Source organism: Penaeus monodon, chromosome 7 (assembly GCF_015228065.2).
Source record: "Penaeus monodon isolate SGIC_2016 chromosome 7, NSTDA_Pmon_1, whole genome shotgun sequence".
Lineage (NCBI taxonomy): Eukaryota > Metazoa > Arthropoda > Malacostraca > Decapoda > Penaeidae > Penaeus > Penaeus monodon.
In genome coordinates this window covers 37,208,557-37,225,415 of record NC_051392.1, presented here as the reverse complement: position 1 = coordinate 37,225,415, position 16,859 = coordinate 37,208,557, and the positions used below count along the sequence as shown (strand labels likewise).

The 16,859-nt window shown below is 35.9% G+C and overlaps 1 protein-coding gene across 2 annotated transcripts in view; it reads left to right on the top strand.

Moving 5' to 3' along the window:
- LOC119575241 overlaps positions 1-16,659 on the top strand; it is a 17,049-nt gene extending 390 nt beyond the window's left edge. The window contains exons 2-19 of one of the 2 annotated variants that reach the window (XM_037922745.1): positions 1,007-1,107; positions 1,223-1,381; positions 1,854-1,976; positions 3,302-3,438; positions 3,656-3,756; positions 4,105-4,302; positions 4,633-4,703; positions 5,121-5,353; positions 5,490-8,738; positions 8,889-9,038; positions 9,324-9,420; positions 9,597-9,749; positions 9,883-10,023; positions 10,321-10,434; positions 12,293-12,816; positions 13,168-13,292; positions 13,492-13,599; positions 13,816-16,659. In XM_037922745.1, coding sequence (XP_037778673.1) covers positions 1,036-1,107; positions 1,223-1,381; positions 1,854-1,976; positions 3,302-3,438; positions 3,656-3,756; positions 4,105-4,302; positions 4,633-4,703; positions 5,121-5,353; positions 5,490-8,738; positions 8,889-9,038; positions 9,324-9,420; positions 9,597-9,749; positions 9,883-10,023; positions 10,321-10,434; positions 12,293-12,816; positions 13,168-13,292; positions 13,492-13,599; positions 13,816-13,934 — 5,874 coding nt within the window. In that variant the 5' untranslated portion in view covers positions 1,007-1,035 and the 3' untranslated portion in view covers positions 13,935-16,659. The remainder of the gene's footprint in view (positions 1-1,006; positions 1,108-1,222; positions 1,382-1,853; positions 1,977-3,301; positions 3,439-3,655; positions 3,757-4,104; positions 4,303-4,632; positions 4,704-5,120; positions 5,354-5,489; positions 8,739-8,888; positions 9,039-9,323; positions 9,421-9,596; positions 9,750-9,882; positions 10,024-10,320; positions 10,435-12,292; positions 12,817-13,167; positions 13,293-13,491; positions 13,600-13,815) is intronic. The other variant, XM_037922744.1, reaches the window with a different exon arrangement.
- Positions 16,660-16,859: the final 200 nt, after the last annotated feature.

Below are 16,859 nucleotides of genomic sequence, written 5' to 3'. Positions count from 1 at the left end.
AGTGGAGTTTGGAGAGTGATTATTATTTAGACCGCATTTGCGAAAGGGAATCACTTGAAAATGAAGTGAGACCAAGTTAATTAAACCACATGAAGGACGACAGTCAAAGTCAAAATCGGAACAGCTACAAGCAGTTATTATTAAGTTTAAGATTGTTGTCCAGAATATAACCACCCTCTCTTTTTCCTTTTCCTCTTCTTTTTCCTCCTCCACCTCCTCCTCTTCCTCCTCCTCTTCCTCTTCCTCTTCCTCTTCCTCTTCCTCTTCCTCTTCCTCTTCCTCTTTCCTCTCCTCCTCCTCCTCCTCCTCTCCTCCTCTCCCTCCTCTCCTCCTCTCTCTCCTCTCCTCTCCTCCTCTTCCTCCTCCCTCTTCTCCTCCCTCTCTCCTCCTCCTCTTCTCCTCCCTCTCCCTCTCTTTCTCTCTCCCTTTCCTTTCTCTCTCTCTTCTCTCCTTTCCTTTCTCTCTCTCTTCTCTCCTTCCTTTCTCTCTCTCTCTCCTTTCTCTCTTCTCTCCTCTCTCTCCTCTCCTTCCTCTCCCTCTCTCTTCCTCCTTCCTCTCCCTCTCCTCTCCTTTCTCTCCTCTTCCTTCTCTCCTTTTCCTTCTCTCCCTTTCCTTCTCTCCTCCTCTCTCTCTCTCTCTCTCTCTCTCTCTCTCTCTCTCTCTCTCTCTCTCTCTCTCTCTCTCTCTCTCTCCTCTCTCTTTCTCCCTCCCTCCCTTCCTCTTTTTATGCATGTATGTAGATCATAATTTACATACATGCATAAATTAATCTTTGTGATATATGTATATTCTCAGGAGATTCATGCAATAGAAAAGCCACAGATGCCAATTACTGAATACAAGAATGTGTTATATGTTTTACTTCATACGTCATTTAGGTATTTTCATTCTTGACTCAAGAAAATCATCATCCTTCCAATTTACACAGGGATTTCTTTGCATGCGATGTCTACAGGATCATTTGCAAATTATTATGGTAAATGGATTATTCAATTTTTTTTTCTAGAACACATTGGAGCTTAAGAAAAAGAAATAATGACGGATCTAAGCAATATGTTTGGAATATGTCCAACTAATGTCACTTGGAAGAACCTACAAGTGATTCAGGTTTGTGTGTCTATTTGAAAGTAGTATTTGAGCTTTTAAGATATTTTGAAGGAATCATATGAGTAATATATCATATTCTTTAAAGATGATATATTTTTTTCTTTTTCTTTCTTAGGTGGACGAGGCAGATACCCTTTGGGTTCGAGAGTTTCCCTCAAATCAGGTGTCAAAAAATTTATCAGATTTCCAAAAAATGGAAGCACAGATGAATGAGACGCTTAGAAAGAAATTGCTTGGCAGACAAATGCAGATCTTCCCAGCAAAGATAGGAGACGTAAGTTTTATCATTGAGAAGATAAAGCAGTGTTGTTCAGATATCACAAGTGTTCATGTATCTACTGTAGAGGATAATGTAAACAGAATGTGAAAAAGGATTCCAATGAATATCTAAGTAAATTGTCATAGGATGATTATATATCATTAGTAATATTAGGATGTCAAGTCTGTTGATTCAAGCGTAAGTCTAGACATTATTCAGTATTATTGAAAAGGCTAGGAATCCATACAAACCAAAGTAGATGTGATCTTTGTCTCTTAGGACTATGTACATCACATCCTTGTAAAATATGTTTACTTTAAAGTCCATATTATTAGATATCCTGTCTGCAATTTCATTTCAAGTCTTGTTATGTCTTTCATTGAAGAATGAATGTATACAGGCATCCTAACTTATATCCTTGCTGTAAAAAGACAAGTATAGAACTGCATTTTTTATTGAGATTGCGTTATAGTAGTCGTCTTTTCAGAGGGTTGCAGTGCTCCACAAGAATCACTGGTATCGTGGTCGAGTGTCGGATATTGCTGAGACTTCTAAAGGGCAGGAAGCAGAAGTCTTTCTTCTTGACTATGGTAGTTCTGTTAAGGCAGGAGTAAGTTCTATATTTTCTTGCTGTTTTTATTGAAGGTGTGTCCCTATATATCTCTTTTTTTTTTCTTTTTTTTTTTTGCACATACGGTAAACTAATATTGTTGATAATTATACTGTATATTTGACAGTTGGGACAATTTTGTGATAGTGCAGGAGTGAATTGATAAATTGATCTTTAAAGTACCTTCAGACTCCATATCTTTAATAAGAGCTTTTAATGGGGAGTTTCTCATGGAGATGTAGATTATAGTGGAAAAAAAACATGTGTATAATTATTTAATGAATGTTATGGGCACACTTCAATTAAGCATGAAGAAAAAAAGCCAATTCTTCTTCTTTGTCTCCTCCTCTACTTCTTCTACCCTTTCTTTGTTAATAATATTATGATTATTTATAGATATATACTTTTCTTTCTTTCTTTCTTTTGTATGTTCACATTTTTAAAAAGTTTATGCTAAATTATGTTGCTTATATTGCTTATTATTTTTTCAAGTAGTCTACACCCTCTGCAATACATGTAACATAATGCTATCAAAGATAAACAAAATATTGTTTCTTTTTAAAGAAAAATGTTTACATATGTACATTGCAGTTACTTTGAGATGTACCACATTTATGTCTCCTGGAAGTGGTACACCTGATAGCAACCATATTGACACAAGGCCACCTTACAATGGTGGCACATTGTGTGTGTATCCTTTGGGAAACCTTATGCATAACACACCCTGATTTTTTGCACTGCAACAATTTTCTATGCCCAAATATTACTGTCAGCTGCCCTCTGCCAAAATTTTCTTTGCTTAGATGTTCCCACACCCACTCCTTGGTCAAATTTTTAAATAATGAGATATCCTATTATTATTATTATTATTATTATTATTGTTTTATTATTATTGTTATTATTATTGTTATTATTATTGTTATTATTATTGTTATTATTATTATCATTATTATCATCATTATCATTATTATCATCATTATTATCATCATTATTATCATCATTATTATCATCATTATTATCATCATTATTATCATCATCATTATCATCATCATTATATATCATTATTATCATTATTATCATTATTATCATTACTACTACTACTACTACTACTACTACTACTACTACTACTACTACTACTAATGTTATTATTACTATTACGATTATTATTACTAGTATCATCATCATCATCATAAGCACCCGCATCATATATTGCCACCTTTGCTATAGTAAAATCATCACCGGCATTACACATCAGAAATGCTACAATGAAATCCTTGAAAATTAATCTACAAATTTTGGGTTTTCATTTCACCCCTCTGTTGTAGGCGGCAGCAGTGATAGGCCTCCAGGATGACGAGTGGGCCAGTGTGGCATACCAGGCAGAAAAGATTCATCTGTTTGCACTTATCCCTCTGTCTTTGGATTATGCACTCTCATCCACACAGTTCAGTGTCATTCCCAGGTATGACGTGCAAGGTCTTGGTAAGATTAATGTTAAAATTTACAAAAATAAAGTTTGTGGAGTTGAAGAAAAAGTAGAGACCAGTGGCTTAGACTTTACCAAAGCTATTATTTATACAAATACAGTTTGTTTTTGAGGGGGAATAGCATCAATAACTTTTTTTTAAAATGAGTATTAAGAAATTCTTTAGTTTTTAGATTTGTATCTCTTGTTGCAGAGAGAGCAAGACTTGGGACCCAGCAGCAACTGTTTTTGTCAAGAATCTTGTTGAATCCAAACCCAAAGCAGAGTTTTTGCCACTGCAGAAAGGAGACCATGGTAGTTTTAAAATTTTCTTTGAAAAGGAATGGCATGATTTACAAAATGTTTATCCTCTTAAGTCATTGGAGATAAAAGGTTTTCTTTTACTTTATACAGGTATAAAGGCACTCTTTTAATTCACATCCACACTAATTTTTTTTCATATTTTCTTGAATATAAGTTAAGAGTTGTATGAGTGAATTGTATTTAATATAGTGTATTCTCAAAATTACGAGCAACATACCAGGACAGAGGAATTACATGGAAATTTATAGGGTAGCTGATATCGTAACTACAGTGACTACAGCTGCATAAATTTCGTATAAGCAATGTCAACTTGTTAGTAGCAGAAAAAAATAATTGCAGGATGTTTCCATGGCCAGTTAACCCTCTATATTAGCATAGAGGTTTGGGAAGCAATACCTGAACTAGCAAAAATAAAATGGCCAAAGGAAGATGACGAGGAGATAGCTGTGGACCTTGCCAAGCTGCTTGTAATGTGTGACTATGCAAAATTTGCAACTGAGCTTCTTGTTGACAGGATGAAGGGAAGAAATGGTGAAGGTGAGTATTATTGTTCTTGTTTTCCTTTCTCCCTTTTTTACCTCTCTCTCTCTCTCCTTGTAATTTTTCTTTTCTCTTCTTTTTTCTCTCTCCATATATGCTCCCTTTTTCTTTCCTATTCTTTCCTTAGCTTCTTTTGATTTTATTCTACTTTTCCCTTTCAGTTTCTCCCATTTGTTTATGCAATGGATGGTTGTGCTTTTAACCCACAGGGTTTACAATAATTTATGATTAAGGTTTTAAAAAGTTTATATTTTGTATGAAAATTTATTTATACTGTATAACATATTCCTTACCATTTGACCTACTATGTTTTGTTCAAAAATTCAGAAGAAGACACAGTTAGCACTGAATCAGAATTTACAACAGGAAGCAGGGAAGACTTTCAAGGATCAACAAAGGTGAGAATGTTTGAGTAAGATTTGTGAGTAATGCTGGGAAAAATAAGTATTTACTGTAGTATTTTTTGAGGGATGCCTCTACACATAGATAGCTCCACAAGTGCTTTGCCACTAAGTGGTCAATTAGTAAACCTCGTGATCTCACCTTTCCTTGAGTTTTTGTGATTTTTTTAGTAAATATATCAATATTGATGCAGTTATTAGTATAGAAGATATAATCAGTGTAAGCCAGAAGAGAATATTTCCAAAAATCAAGGAAAACAGTAAACAGGTGAGATAGGTAGTACTAGTAATTGGTTCATTGAAAATAATGTGTGCTTGATTATTTATATTTCTCAACCTCCCATACTAAAAGAATATTGTAGTTATAACAGCATTGAGAAAAAGAAGAGTGAAATTATTATTTTCCCCCAACAGCTAGAGTTTAAGACCATAAAAAAACTGGCACCACGGAGTAGAGGATTAACTCGAATGATTTGTCATACAAGTGACAGCACCAATAGCACAAGCACCCTAGAATCAAGTGCTGAAGTGCTTGACACGTCGTTTCAGTCGTCTGGCCGTGGTAGAGGCCTGATGAGCATGTTAGATTTTTTAAAATGTGGAACCTCGACTCCCCTGTCAGTGGGAAGCTCCAGTGCTGATTTACAGTTGAGTTTTTTGAACAAGTAGCCTGTATGACTTTCTTTCCATTAGGCTAAGTGTTTTGCTATAATTCAGTGTATTTTTATATATATTTTCCTATTATCATTATGATATTTTTTATGTATATATTCATGCTTTCAGAAAATCTGGAAGAAGCCCAAAGATTGAGTTTAATCCAGTGGAAATGTCTGGTGATATTGAGTGCTTGGAATCTGATTCAGTTTCTTGTCTGTGCCTTGAAGAAATTCCTGTTCCCACATCTTCAAGGCAAAGAAGCTCAACAAAAGGGTTATTTCCAACACAAAATGAAGAAATGAATGCTGGTACGAACTGCAATCTCTCATCATCTGAAAAGAAAAGTGATGAGAAACAGTCCTTGGTGGATGATGTTAGTTCTGATTCTTCTTCAGCCATAAAGACTGTTCCTGAGTGTAGTGTTAAGATATCACCTCAGAATACTGAAAGTTTTACAGAAACATCCAAACAAAAGGAAGAATTAAACATGGGATCATCTGGTCTAAGAGGATTATGCCTTAAGCTTGGAAAATCTAGTCTATCTGATGTTAAAGGGGTGAGCACAATTTCTGACTCTAAAGAAGGTAATTTATTGACAAAAAATTCAGAACCCATGCAAAATGGAAAGTGTAAGGAGGAGGTTATAGGTATGCATGAGAAAAAGAGGAAGAGTATTGACTGCAAAGCAAGAAAGGTAAACAGTCATTTTAATGCCTCATTTATTTCAGACTCTCAAGATGTTTGGGACAGAGAGGAAATTGGAGATGTAGAAGAAGAATTGACAATCTCCTTAAGAGAGAGAAATTTGCCAGAGGGCCCATGCATTGCAAAATTGTTCAGGGTATTTGTAGCTGGGGAGTCCCCTGTTGCTGAGGAAGAAGTAGTTGTTAATGAGAACATGGTTGATCCAATACTGAATAGTCATATAGTAAAAGTACTAAATGATTTAGATATGAGAGCAACAAGACTGCAGGCATATGCTTGGCCTGCTATAACACGTGGCACTTCAGCCGTCATTGTAGGAGGCAAAAGGAGTGGCAAAACTCATGGCTATATTGTACCTTTGATTTCTGTTATACTAGACTCATGGCAGCACATAAGCCGTCGTCTTCCCCAAGGCATTGGGGCTGTTTTGGTTATTGTTTGCAAAGACTGGAGAAGTGCAAAATATACTGCTGATTCTTTGGTTAGATTCTTACCTGCAAAATTGTCACTAAAAGTCATCACAGCTTGGGGAGGTTGTGGCAATGAAGAGGTAATTGATACCAACTCCCAGTTACTTGGAGGTTGTGACATTCTGGTTACAACTGCCCCATGTTTGGCAAGGCTTCTAACAGGCAAAACTGCAGAATTTGCAAAAGCAGATGAAGAAGGTGGCACCAAAGCATTTACGTCCCTTGCTAGATGTTGCTATCTTGTATTTGATGATGTTGATTCAATCTTGGAAAATTGTGCAATGGAGGTGAAACAGATACTTACTTACTGGGGTGAAGGAAAGAGCAAAAGTGACCGAAGGGACTTTGAACATCAGTTACTTTTAGTTGCATCATCATGGACAAAATTATTGAATTCATTGACACAAACAGTAACTCCTCTTCTTGAGCCAATTATTATTGTTGCTGATCCTTGGGAGGCTGTAATAACTACTAGAGCCCGTACCTTTGTTCATAAAGTAGAGGAAATGGGGACAGAGCAAGATAAACTTGTTGAACTTTTACAAGATAACAGATATGGAAAGAGTTTGGTGTTTGTGGGTGATGATAATCAGGCAAGGAATCTGAAAGTATTACTGGATGCTGTGGCTGTATATTCCTTAATTGTAACAAGCTGTTCTACAATGTGGGTCATGAAGTCCATAGTCCAGGAATGGCACTCTGTAGCAAATGTAGTTTTGATAGTCTGCCAAGAGGCTACATCACTCCTCCTCCTGTATGAATTAGCAAATGCAGACCTCATTATTCATGTAGATATACCAAAGTCCATTAGTAATTTCAAAATGAGGTATGCTTTTATGGTGGATAATCTTTCAACAGATTTAAATCAAGACACCATAAATTGTGAGTCTCACATAATATTGTCCAAAGAATCAGTAAAGCGGCTTCCTCCACTTGTGCTTGAAATAGAAAGAACTGGTAAAGTTCCAAGAGAGCTTCAGTATGTAGCAGCTAAAAATATGGCAAGCTGTAGTCAAGATGATGCTCTTTGTTATTATTTAAAAGCTTATGGAAAGTGTTGTATAGGTTACACTTGTGGATTTAGACATAGAATACATAAGTTTGATACTGAGAGTGTAATTCCAAGAAAGGGTGAAGTTACTTTCAGTGTTATCAAAGTGATAAATGCATCACGATATTTAGTACGCCTCTTGAGTTTTAGGGAGAAGGTAGGGGTTCCTGAATTTAACTTGAGAGATCACTACCTGAGATTGTTCATGGCCATACAGCAGTACTATGCTGATCCAGAAAACTGTGAGCAGTTGATCAACATAGAACCGAGAATGCTCTGTGCAGTTAAATGCAAGGAAAAATGGGCAAGAGGACAAATTGTACAAATTGATTACTCAAGACATATTGCCATGAGTGTTGTGTTTCTCTTGGATGAAGGAAGTGATGTAACTGTAGAGCAGAACTCCTTGTATATCCTTCCAAAGCATCTGGCACTGATGCCACCACTAATTGTTGAGGTTTATCTCTGTAGAGTTCAACCTCTTGATTTTGATAAGGAATGGACTTTACATGCATCAAAGTACATTGATGATATATTCAGCAATAACATAAACAAAAGTACTTTTGTTGGACAAATTGAACTAGCACTTGGTTCAACACTCTGGTTAAGCCCTGTGACTGAGTTAACACAGGCAGGTAAAAGTAAGGTCAAGATGGAATCTCTAAGGTCTAGACTCATTTCTAATGGATTTGGAATCAGCAATATTGCTCATATGGAAAAGCTGAAAGACATGTGTAAATTAGCAGGTATATCCTTGGAACCTGAGGACCTGTCATGTGAATTGTTTAAAACGACTGTGGATAAGGCACTGGACTTGCTAAAAGGTACAGAACAAAGTAAAGAGATCAGCAAGCTGTCTGTATTAAATGATCATAATGTCTCCAAAGATAAGCTTACAATGAATGAAGCTTGCACTAGAAGCCTAGAACAAGTTGATTCTGTTGATGAAAGCAAGGATATCAGTAATGATCTTAAGAAAATAGGAAACTTACCTACAAATGTGGAAAAGTCAAGTACTCCTAGAAGTGAAGCTAAAGGTATTAATTTGCTACAAGAATCTTTGCCCTTGGATGTTGATGTAGAAGTTGGTGTTGCAGAAATAGAATCTCCTGACTGGTTCTTTATTCAGCTTGCAGAAAATTATGAAAGGTATGAGTATTCAGTTATTATTTTTTTGTTTTATGAGGTGATCTCTTTTTACTATTGTACATTGCAATAAATATTTAAATTGGTCTACATATTTCACCATTATATATGTGTATACTGTATGTAATGCATTTATATCATTATTTCCTGTAGACTGGATGAACTTGAGTTAGAAGTCCAAGAGATAACCATGCATTGGCTAACAGACAGTAAAAAGAGTCTTCATGAAAAAAGCTTAAAATGGGACGAGCAACCATGTGTTGTGGCTTCTAGCTACTGTCTGGCTAAGTTTTCTGATGGCAAGTAAGAGTCAATAACATTTGTATGAACTTTTGTTATTCATAGTCTCTTTTTTCCTTTTCATTTTCTTATTTTCTGCCCTTCCAAATATTCTCTGTTTTCACCACTTTTTCTCCTCTTTCATATGCTTCATATTCACGTTTTCCTTTTCCGTGCTGATAGACTATTTATTTATTTGATTTGATTTTTTTCTTTTCTTTTTCTTTTTTTTTTTCTTTCTTTCTTTCTTTTTCTTTTCCTTTTTCAAATCACTTGAGACATAACTTGTTTTTAATCCATCACTGTCAGCTACTACCGTGGCTGGGTGGACAGAGTTGGGCCAGATGACACCAGTAAGGTCTTTTTTGTTGACCACGGGGAGACTTTGATTGTACCTTCTAGTCAGGTGAGGTTTGATTAAAGTTTTTAGTTATTTTAAGAAAAATACGGTGTTAAAATATCAGTATTATGTGTAAAGTAAAATGGTTGTGGAAAGATCATTTTACTTATTATTCATTGGAGTAAGGAATAAGACAGCATATAGGCATAGCATAGGCATGTTTTTTTGTTTTATTTTTCTAGCTTCAGCCATGTCCATCATATCTTTTGGACCTTCTGCCTGCACAAGCCATTCCATGTTGTTTGGCCAGTTTCACTTATCCACCAGCAAAATTAAAAGACGTGAAGAGGGCTATGGAGAAGGTGGCTGATTCTGTTGAGACATGGATAGCAAAGGTGATTAATTTGTTTTTTTCTCTTTTATTCAACCTTCGTTTTCTTCTTCAGTCTGTGGTAATTGCATTATACACTATCATTATGTGAGACCCCTTTTCACTGTGAATAGTAATGATATTTAAATAAATTTCAGGTTCTAGAAATAGTTGAATCGGAGGATGGGAAAATGTACAAGGTAGAGTTAATTGACAACTCAGTGGAGCCACCAAGGCAGATGTCGAAGGAGCTCATAAATGTATACCAGTCTTTGAATGAGAATTATGGGGAAAAGCAGGTATCGTACAGTGTAATCATTTCATGAATATGAATGTATATATGTTTGATGTTTTCTATTATTTTCTTTATAATTTTAGCCAAGGGTGTTTACATACTTCAACAAGAAATGCATTACGGTGGTAATGCAAAGTATAGTGAATTGTAATCAGCACTGTCTACATTTATACTGGAAATGTCTGTATCAGTTAATGGCATTGGTTATGAGGATTTTCTTCTGTGCTTTTGTTTTAGATATTTAGTTTAAGCAAATTTGTCTTAATCATTGATATCCATTATTTCTTTTATATGAAACCAGGTCCGGGAAGATGTTGAAAATGAAAATCATATGCAGTCGACAACAATGCTCGACACGTCATGTTTAGACAGCGAGGAGGCTATGATGTTCTTACAGAATTTACCAAATTTCAAGGTTTGTATGAAGTCTACACAGTATTTTTGTATACAGTTTAAAGATAACGTATAATTTATCTTGTTTTATGTATTTAACTTTTTCAAAGTGCAGTTTTGCTGCTCCTGACATAAGGTTCTAGATGAGTAGATTTCCAGGCACTAGTAACCAGTTTTGTTTCAGAACTACCTCTCTCTCCTCCCTCTCTCTCTCTCTCTTCTCTCTCCCTCTCTCCCTCCACCTCTCCTCCCCCCTCTCTCCATCTCTCCTCCCTCCATCCATCTCTCCTCCCTCCTTCCCTCTCCCCCTCCCTCCTTCCCTCTCCCCCTCCCACTCCCACTTCCCATCACCCTACCTTCCTCTCCTTCCCCCTCTCCCTCCCTCCCTATCCCCCTCCCTCTCTCTCACACACAATCTCACCCCCTCCCTCTCTCTCACACACACTCTTCCCCACTCCCTCTCTCTCTCACACACTCTCTCCCCCTCCCTCTCTATCTCTCCCTCCATCTCTCTCACACACTCTCTCCCCCTCCCTCTCTCTCACACACACACTCTCTCCCCCTCCCTCTCTCTCACACACACTCTCTCTCCCTCCATCTCTCTCACACACACTCTCTCCCCCTCCCTCTCTCTCACACACACTCTCTCTCCCCCTCCCTCTCTCTCACACACACTCTCTCCCCCTCCCTCTCTCTCATACACAATCTCTCTATTTCCCTCTCTCTCTCTCTCACTTTCTCTCCCCCCTTTCTCTCACTCTCTCCCTCTGGTGTGTGTGTGTGTGTGTGTGTGTGTGTGAGTGTGAGAGAGAGAGAGAGGAGAGAGAGAGAGAGAGAGAGAGAGAGAGAGAGAGAGAGAGAGAGAAAGAGAGAGAATTACACTAGGAGGGGTATTATTAGGGAGTGTAGATCATTGGGAAAGGAGACTTCCAAGGGGAATTTCAATGTGTGTTTTGACTTGTGTAAGGGTCTCTGGAACATAATACATATCTAAATAAAATAACCACTGTACCTTCATTGCATATTAAATATTTCAGGGATGGTAAACAAAGTACATTGTATTTTTATGCAAATGCAAAAGAAAAGGTTTGTTTGATATTTCTTGTTAGAAAGCAAATTTATGAATCCTGTCTTAACCCATAATTGATGGGTAGCATTCATAGAGGCCGGGGCCTCGCTGCTGGGGGCTTATATCGTCGCCTGAGCATGCGCGACCACTCATGCCAAATACCAGCATCCCATGCCGTTTCTTCGTAATACTACGAAGATATGTTGTATTTTCAATTTTCATTATTTTTTACAGTCTCTACTTGCCAAACTTCCTGATAAATCGAGACTGAAGGGTATTTTTGTTGTTATATAGACTCCATAGTTGATCATTATTCGGTCTATAGTCCGAATAAAATAAGCAGTGTGTGGCATCATGGAGTTGAAATTGTCGGTTTGTTGCATTTTTTTTGTTTGCTGCATGGTAAAAATAAGAAAGTGTTAGAACCGACTTAATCACACTTTCACTGGCAAAAAAATAATCTTTTGCCGTGATTGTAACAAAAAAAAACTCATGGCATGTCCATGCATACTCTATGGCATGTGCGTACGTGCCCCCGGCAGATGGTCCTGACATGTCATGGCATGTACGTACATGCCACCCGTCGGCAATGGGTTAATAGTGAAAAAACAACTATTTAACCTAATTGTAATAATCTTGATTAATTCATTTCTCATAACCATAACAGAAAGTTGCCCTCATAGAAATGCAATATTTTGTCTTTTTTTATAGGAGCACTGAAAATCAACAGTATGTAGCACTTTATGAATATAAAAGCATTTACATGTGAGAGATTTTTTCCCTTATGTTAACTTCTATATCACTGTTATAGGAATTGTCAAAAGCAGTCAAGATTAATAATGCAGAAGAAAAAGAAGACCAAGAAGGAACTGCAGCAGACCTTAAGAATTCCTATGATTTGCCTGAAGCTTTACAAATGCTTGATGCCCTTGACGAGTCATCTTACAGCTCAGGCAAACAAGAAGTGGAGTCATGCAAAAATGAAAATACAAAAGAGAAAAAACTGGCACATCACAGAGAGACAGAAAAGGTCTTCATCGACTGCCATTCATCACCAGAAAATCCCAGTAATCGGAACCACAAAATTTTCCAGAAGCCACACATAGAAGAGAGCACCAAATCTTATGGAAGAGCAAAACCATCTAAGGCAGATACAGACTTGTTCAACCAGCTATGTCTACTTGTGCCACCCCTAGAGGCTGTAAAAAGCATAACACGCAGGTTATATCCTGAGACAACCTGGAATCAGACGGACAGTTTGGTTGTCATCAATATACACTTGCCGGGAGTTGAGCACTACAAGTGTCGGTTTGCAAGGAATCGTTTGACCTTTATGTAAGCTTTATTGATTGACTGATTTTTTATTTGTTTTGTTTTTAGTAGATTCATAATATAAATTAATTACTTGTTTCCCATGGTAAAAATATTGCAGGTTCATTAAGTCTACATATGGAATGGTCTTTGAGAAATAACTTGACTGCAGTAGGTTTTTTCATTTTGAACCTCTTTTATCATATGTAAAGGTGACCTAAAGGTGCTCCTAGAACTAGTTAATGCTTAGGAGAAAAGTTATATGAAAAGCAAAATTGAGAACTTTGAGTGTGAATAGTTTCGGAATAAGTATTCAATGTGTTTTTTTTTTTTTTGTAATTTTACTCTATCTGTCTTTCTCTTTTTCTCGTGCAGGACTGTTGTGAGAGATAAATTCTATGTTATTGAAGAGACTTTGGCAAATGAAATTGAAACAGATTCATGCTTTCTCAAATTAAAGGGCATGTCTGTGCATATTTACCTGACTAAGAAATCAACATGTAAGTCCTTTTTATTATGTTCTTTTGCTATCAAAAGTTTTTCTACTTTCTGCCGATCCAGTATGTTTTGTTCCTCTCGTTTTTGTCATAATCGAAATTCAGAATGATAAATAAATTATTACATGATTCAAGGAGATGGATGACAAAACCTGTGATTTTAAATATAGCTGATGATGTTGATGCTAATTTTTTTTTAAAGGTACATGGCTCCTTCTTTTTGCCGAGAAGGTGAAACGTCCATGGTTGAAGATGGCCTACCAGGGCTCAAGCTTAGATGAGGAAAAGTCATCAGTTTCTGCTCTCAAAAGTAAGCTCAAGTGTTATTTATCTTGTACTTTGATGTTTACAGTGGAGTTACTATATTTCAAGATTTTTTTTTTGTCCTGTATGGATCTCAAATTTAGTACAAAATCATAATTGTGAATTATTAGTGAAATATACAGTTGAATGTAAAATAAATACAGATATTGCAAAGTGTATATATAAAATATACACCTGTAACTGATTATTTTATGTCTTGTAGAATCATGGACAGACTTGCAGCTTTGTGAGAACAGTTATGGAGGATACCCAGCTGGCATGAGTGACAGTAGTTCATCAGATAGTCAGTCAGATGAAGATATGGATGACTTAATCAGTTGATTGACCAAGTGACACCTGTTTATTAATCATGTTGCATGTATTTATTATCCAGTTGATACAATGGAAAGAATGACTGAATCTGCTGTGTTATTTAGGAGTTGTCCAAAAACTTTGATGGCCGTTGCCATTATTGTATAAATTAGTGAACCTGATTACAGCTTCTTTTTGCTGGTTAGGCTCTGTGCTAAGCAGATTTATAGATCCATTAAAAACATATTTAGTATGATTTATTACTTTCTGCTAAAATGGCTAGTCCTATAAAGGGGCTATCACACAAGGGGAAAGTTATGTGCACCTTCCACAATATCCAATTTATTCTCCTATAACACATATGCTTCAATCTGTACACACATTTGTGTTCATAAATGCTTTGTAGGCACATCTAGCCTGGCTATAAAATGGTTTTGATATTAAAATGGCAAAATATTATTTAACGTTTTAAATGGTTAATGGCTAAAGCAAATAAATGTGCTAGACATCAAGGTCATATAGCACTAAACAAATTTTAGAGATTACAAATGGTTAAAATCTGTACACTTACAGTATCCTTCAGATACTTTACCTGTCCTGTAGTCTCAGAATGCTGTATGGTGATCACTTAAAACTTTGGCGTCAGTTTTTGTCCTTCGTGTCATATCTAATCCCAGTGTTTACCAAGTCTGGAGAGTTACTTTAGCTGGCAAAGGCTTTTTGAAGTAGATATTTACTCATTATTCCATGGAATCACATGTTATGCAGTCTTCCATGAGATTATTTTGATTTAACTCATAAATTTAAGTGTACTATTCTAAATTTGTAATAATACATTTGAATTGCAATATTGCAGTAGTGTTCTCATGATTAGCATTTTCTTTTTTCAATATTAAAAAAAAATTTAAATAGATAAAAAATATGGTGTAGCAATATAATTCTGTTCTTTTTAAAAATGAGTTCTGTAAATATTTTTTACAGAGTTAAGGAGTTAAGGGTATGAATTAATATTTTCCATTGATCTGGAAAGATGACAATTTGTTTCCTTCAGAATTACATGTTACAAAAAAAAGTAAAGTAATTTTTTTCAGTTGTTTATCAGAGATAACTTCTGTTTCTCTGTATGTTTTTTTTTTTGTTTGATATATAATTGATATTGAAAATGTTACAATCAATTTTCAAGACAATTTACTTTTTTTTTTTTAGTTTATAATGATAATAAAGTATTCTCAGAAAAACAATCTTGACATCATAGAATTATTTTACCTAGAGCATCAGGAAATAATCAGAGTACTGGGAAAAGTTTTGGGCCAATTAACAGCACTGGAGCCATAAAAGAACTGCACATATCAGATATCCAAAGATCAGTCATGGATGTGGTACACTAAATAACCCTATCTGTTTTTGATATTCAAGCCCTAAATCTGTATTTAGAGGATTGAAACACAACAGTCATTTCAGGTGTCTTATGGCAAGTATTAGTAAAGTTTGCCCTGCATCCCTCCAAGTGAAGAATTTGGATATTTTGGAATCCATACAGTAATTGTTGTATATAGCAGTTACTGAGTAAAAAAGTATGTGCTGGTATGACAGGCTGAATTCAAGTCTCTTGTACTTTATGCCCCATCATGCACATCATTGAATCTTGCCATTCATTTATCTTCATAATGCAGGATGATTTCAAAACGCTTTCTAATATATAATTATGTCTATACTATTTTATTTTGCCATTTTAGTGTTTTTGTCAATCACTATGTGCATCAGTATTTCAAAAAGGATTCCTATGTGTAAAGTACAAACAATACATGCCAAGTGAAATGACAGATCCATTTATAATAGGCTGGTTAAATGCCAGCCACCAAATTCAGTGTCTAAAACCAATAGTCAGTCCTCTGTAAATAGTCTCCTTAATTTACCATTGACCTATTTTTGTAACAAACAAGAAACTATAATACACAGAAATATTGTATTAATTATTTTTTGTACCAACAAAAACCTCAGCATACTACTATTCTTACTATTAATGCATAGTAAGTCTTGTCCTACTTCTGCAACTATCATTTCTTACTGTATTACCCTTTTGATTGTTTCATAACTCTTTTGCAGTTTTCCTCATAGAGTGTTACTCTCCCTTCCTCAGAGACACACTCTCCATTTGATCTGATCTCACTATACCTTTAATCTCCCTTTACAAATCCCCATAGTATTCCATTTGCTCCCCCTCTAGACCCTTCTCACTACCCTTCTATCCTACAGTGTTTTACAACCTTTGACGTCTAAATCATCTTATCCTGGTTATTAACTCCTTTCTACCCTTTTTGCCATAATACTGTATTTTACTGCTTACATGACCTTTGATATCTAACATGTTTATTTCTTCAAACCATTAACCATTGATAAAAAAAAAAATAATAATAATTATGATATACCTCATTAGCTGCATTTCTGTCTACTGTTCCATCAATCCCCCTATTCCCTTGTTCGTTGTTGCCGTGGGAGGTTTAGGAGGCGGAGACTGAGGCCCAAGGAAGGGATCATCCCTACTTTGGACCTCAGCCCTCACCTCAACTAATTTTGCATGCTTTTTTCTTTTCTTGTGCCACATTTGTTTGTTTTGACCACTGACAATTCTGTAAATCCACAAACATCACCTTTTGAACCAAAAAAAACTTCTTACCTGGGGGCTTTGCTAATGACATTAGAGGTTGACACAGCAGAAAATTTTCAATAAATAAATAAATATTCCACAAATGTTTGTAAACTCTTTGTTGCCTACTATCATGACCCCAGGGTTTTCTATCAGAAGTGGTAGGACAAGAGCATCAAAGAGAAAGAAGATATTTGTGAACAGAACTTCTTGGCAACATAGGAAATCAGTTGTTAAATAAAGATTTTATTATCTCGCACTTATAAAGCATTTGAAATTGACAGATTTAACAACTCACCATACATAGA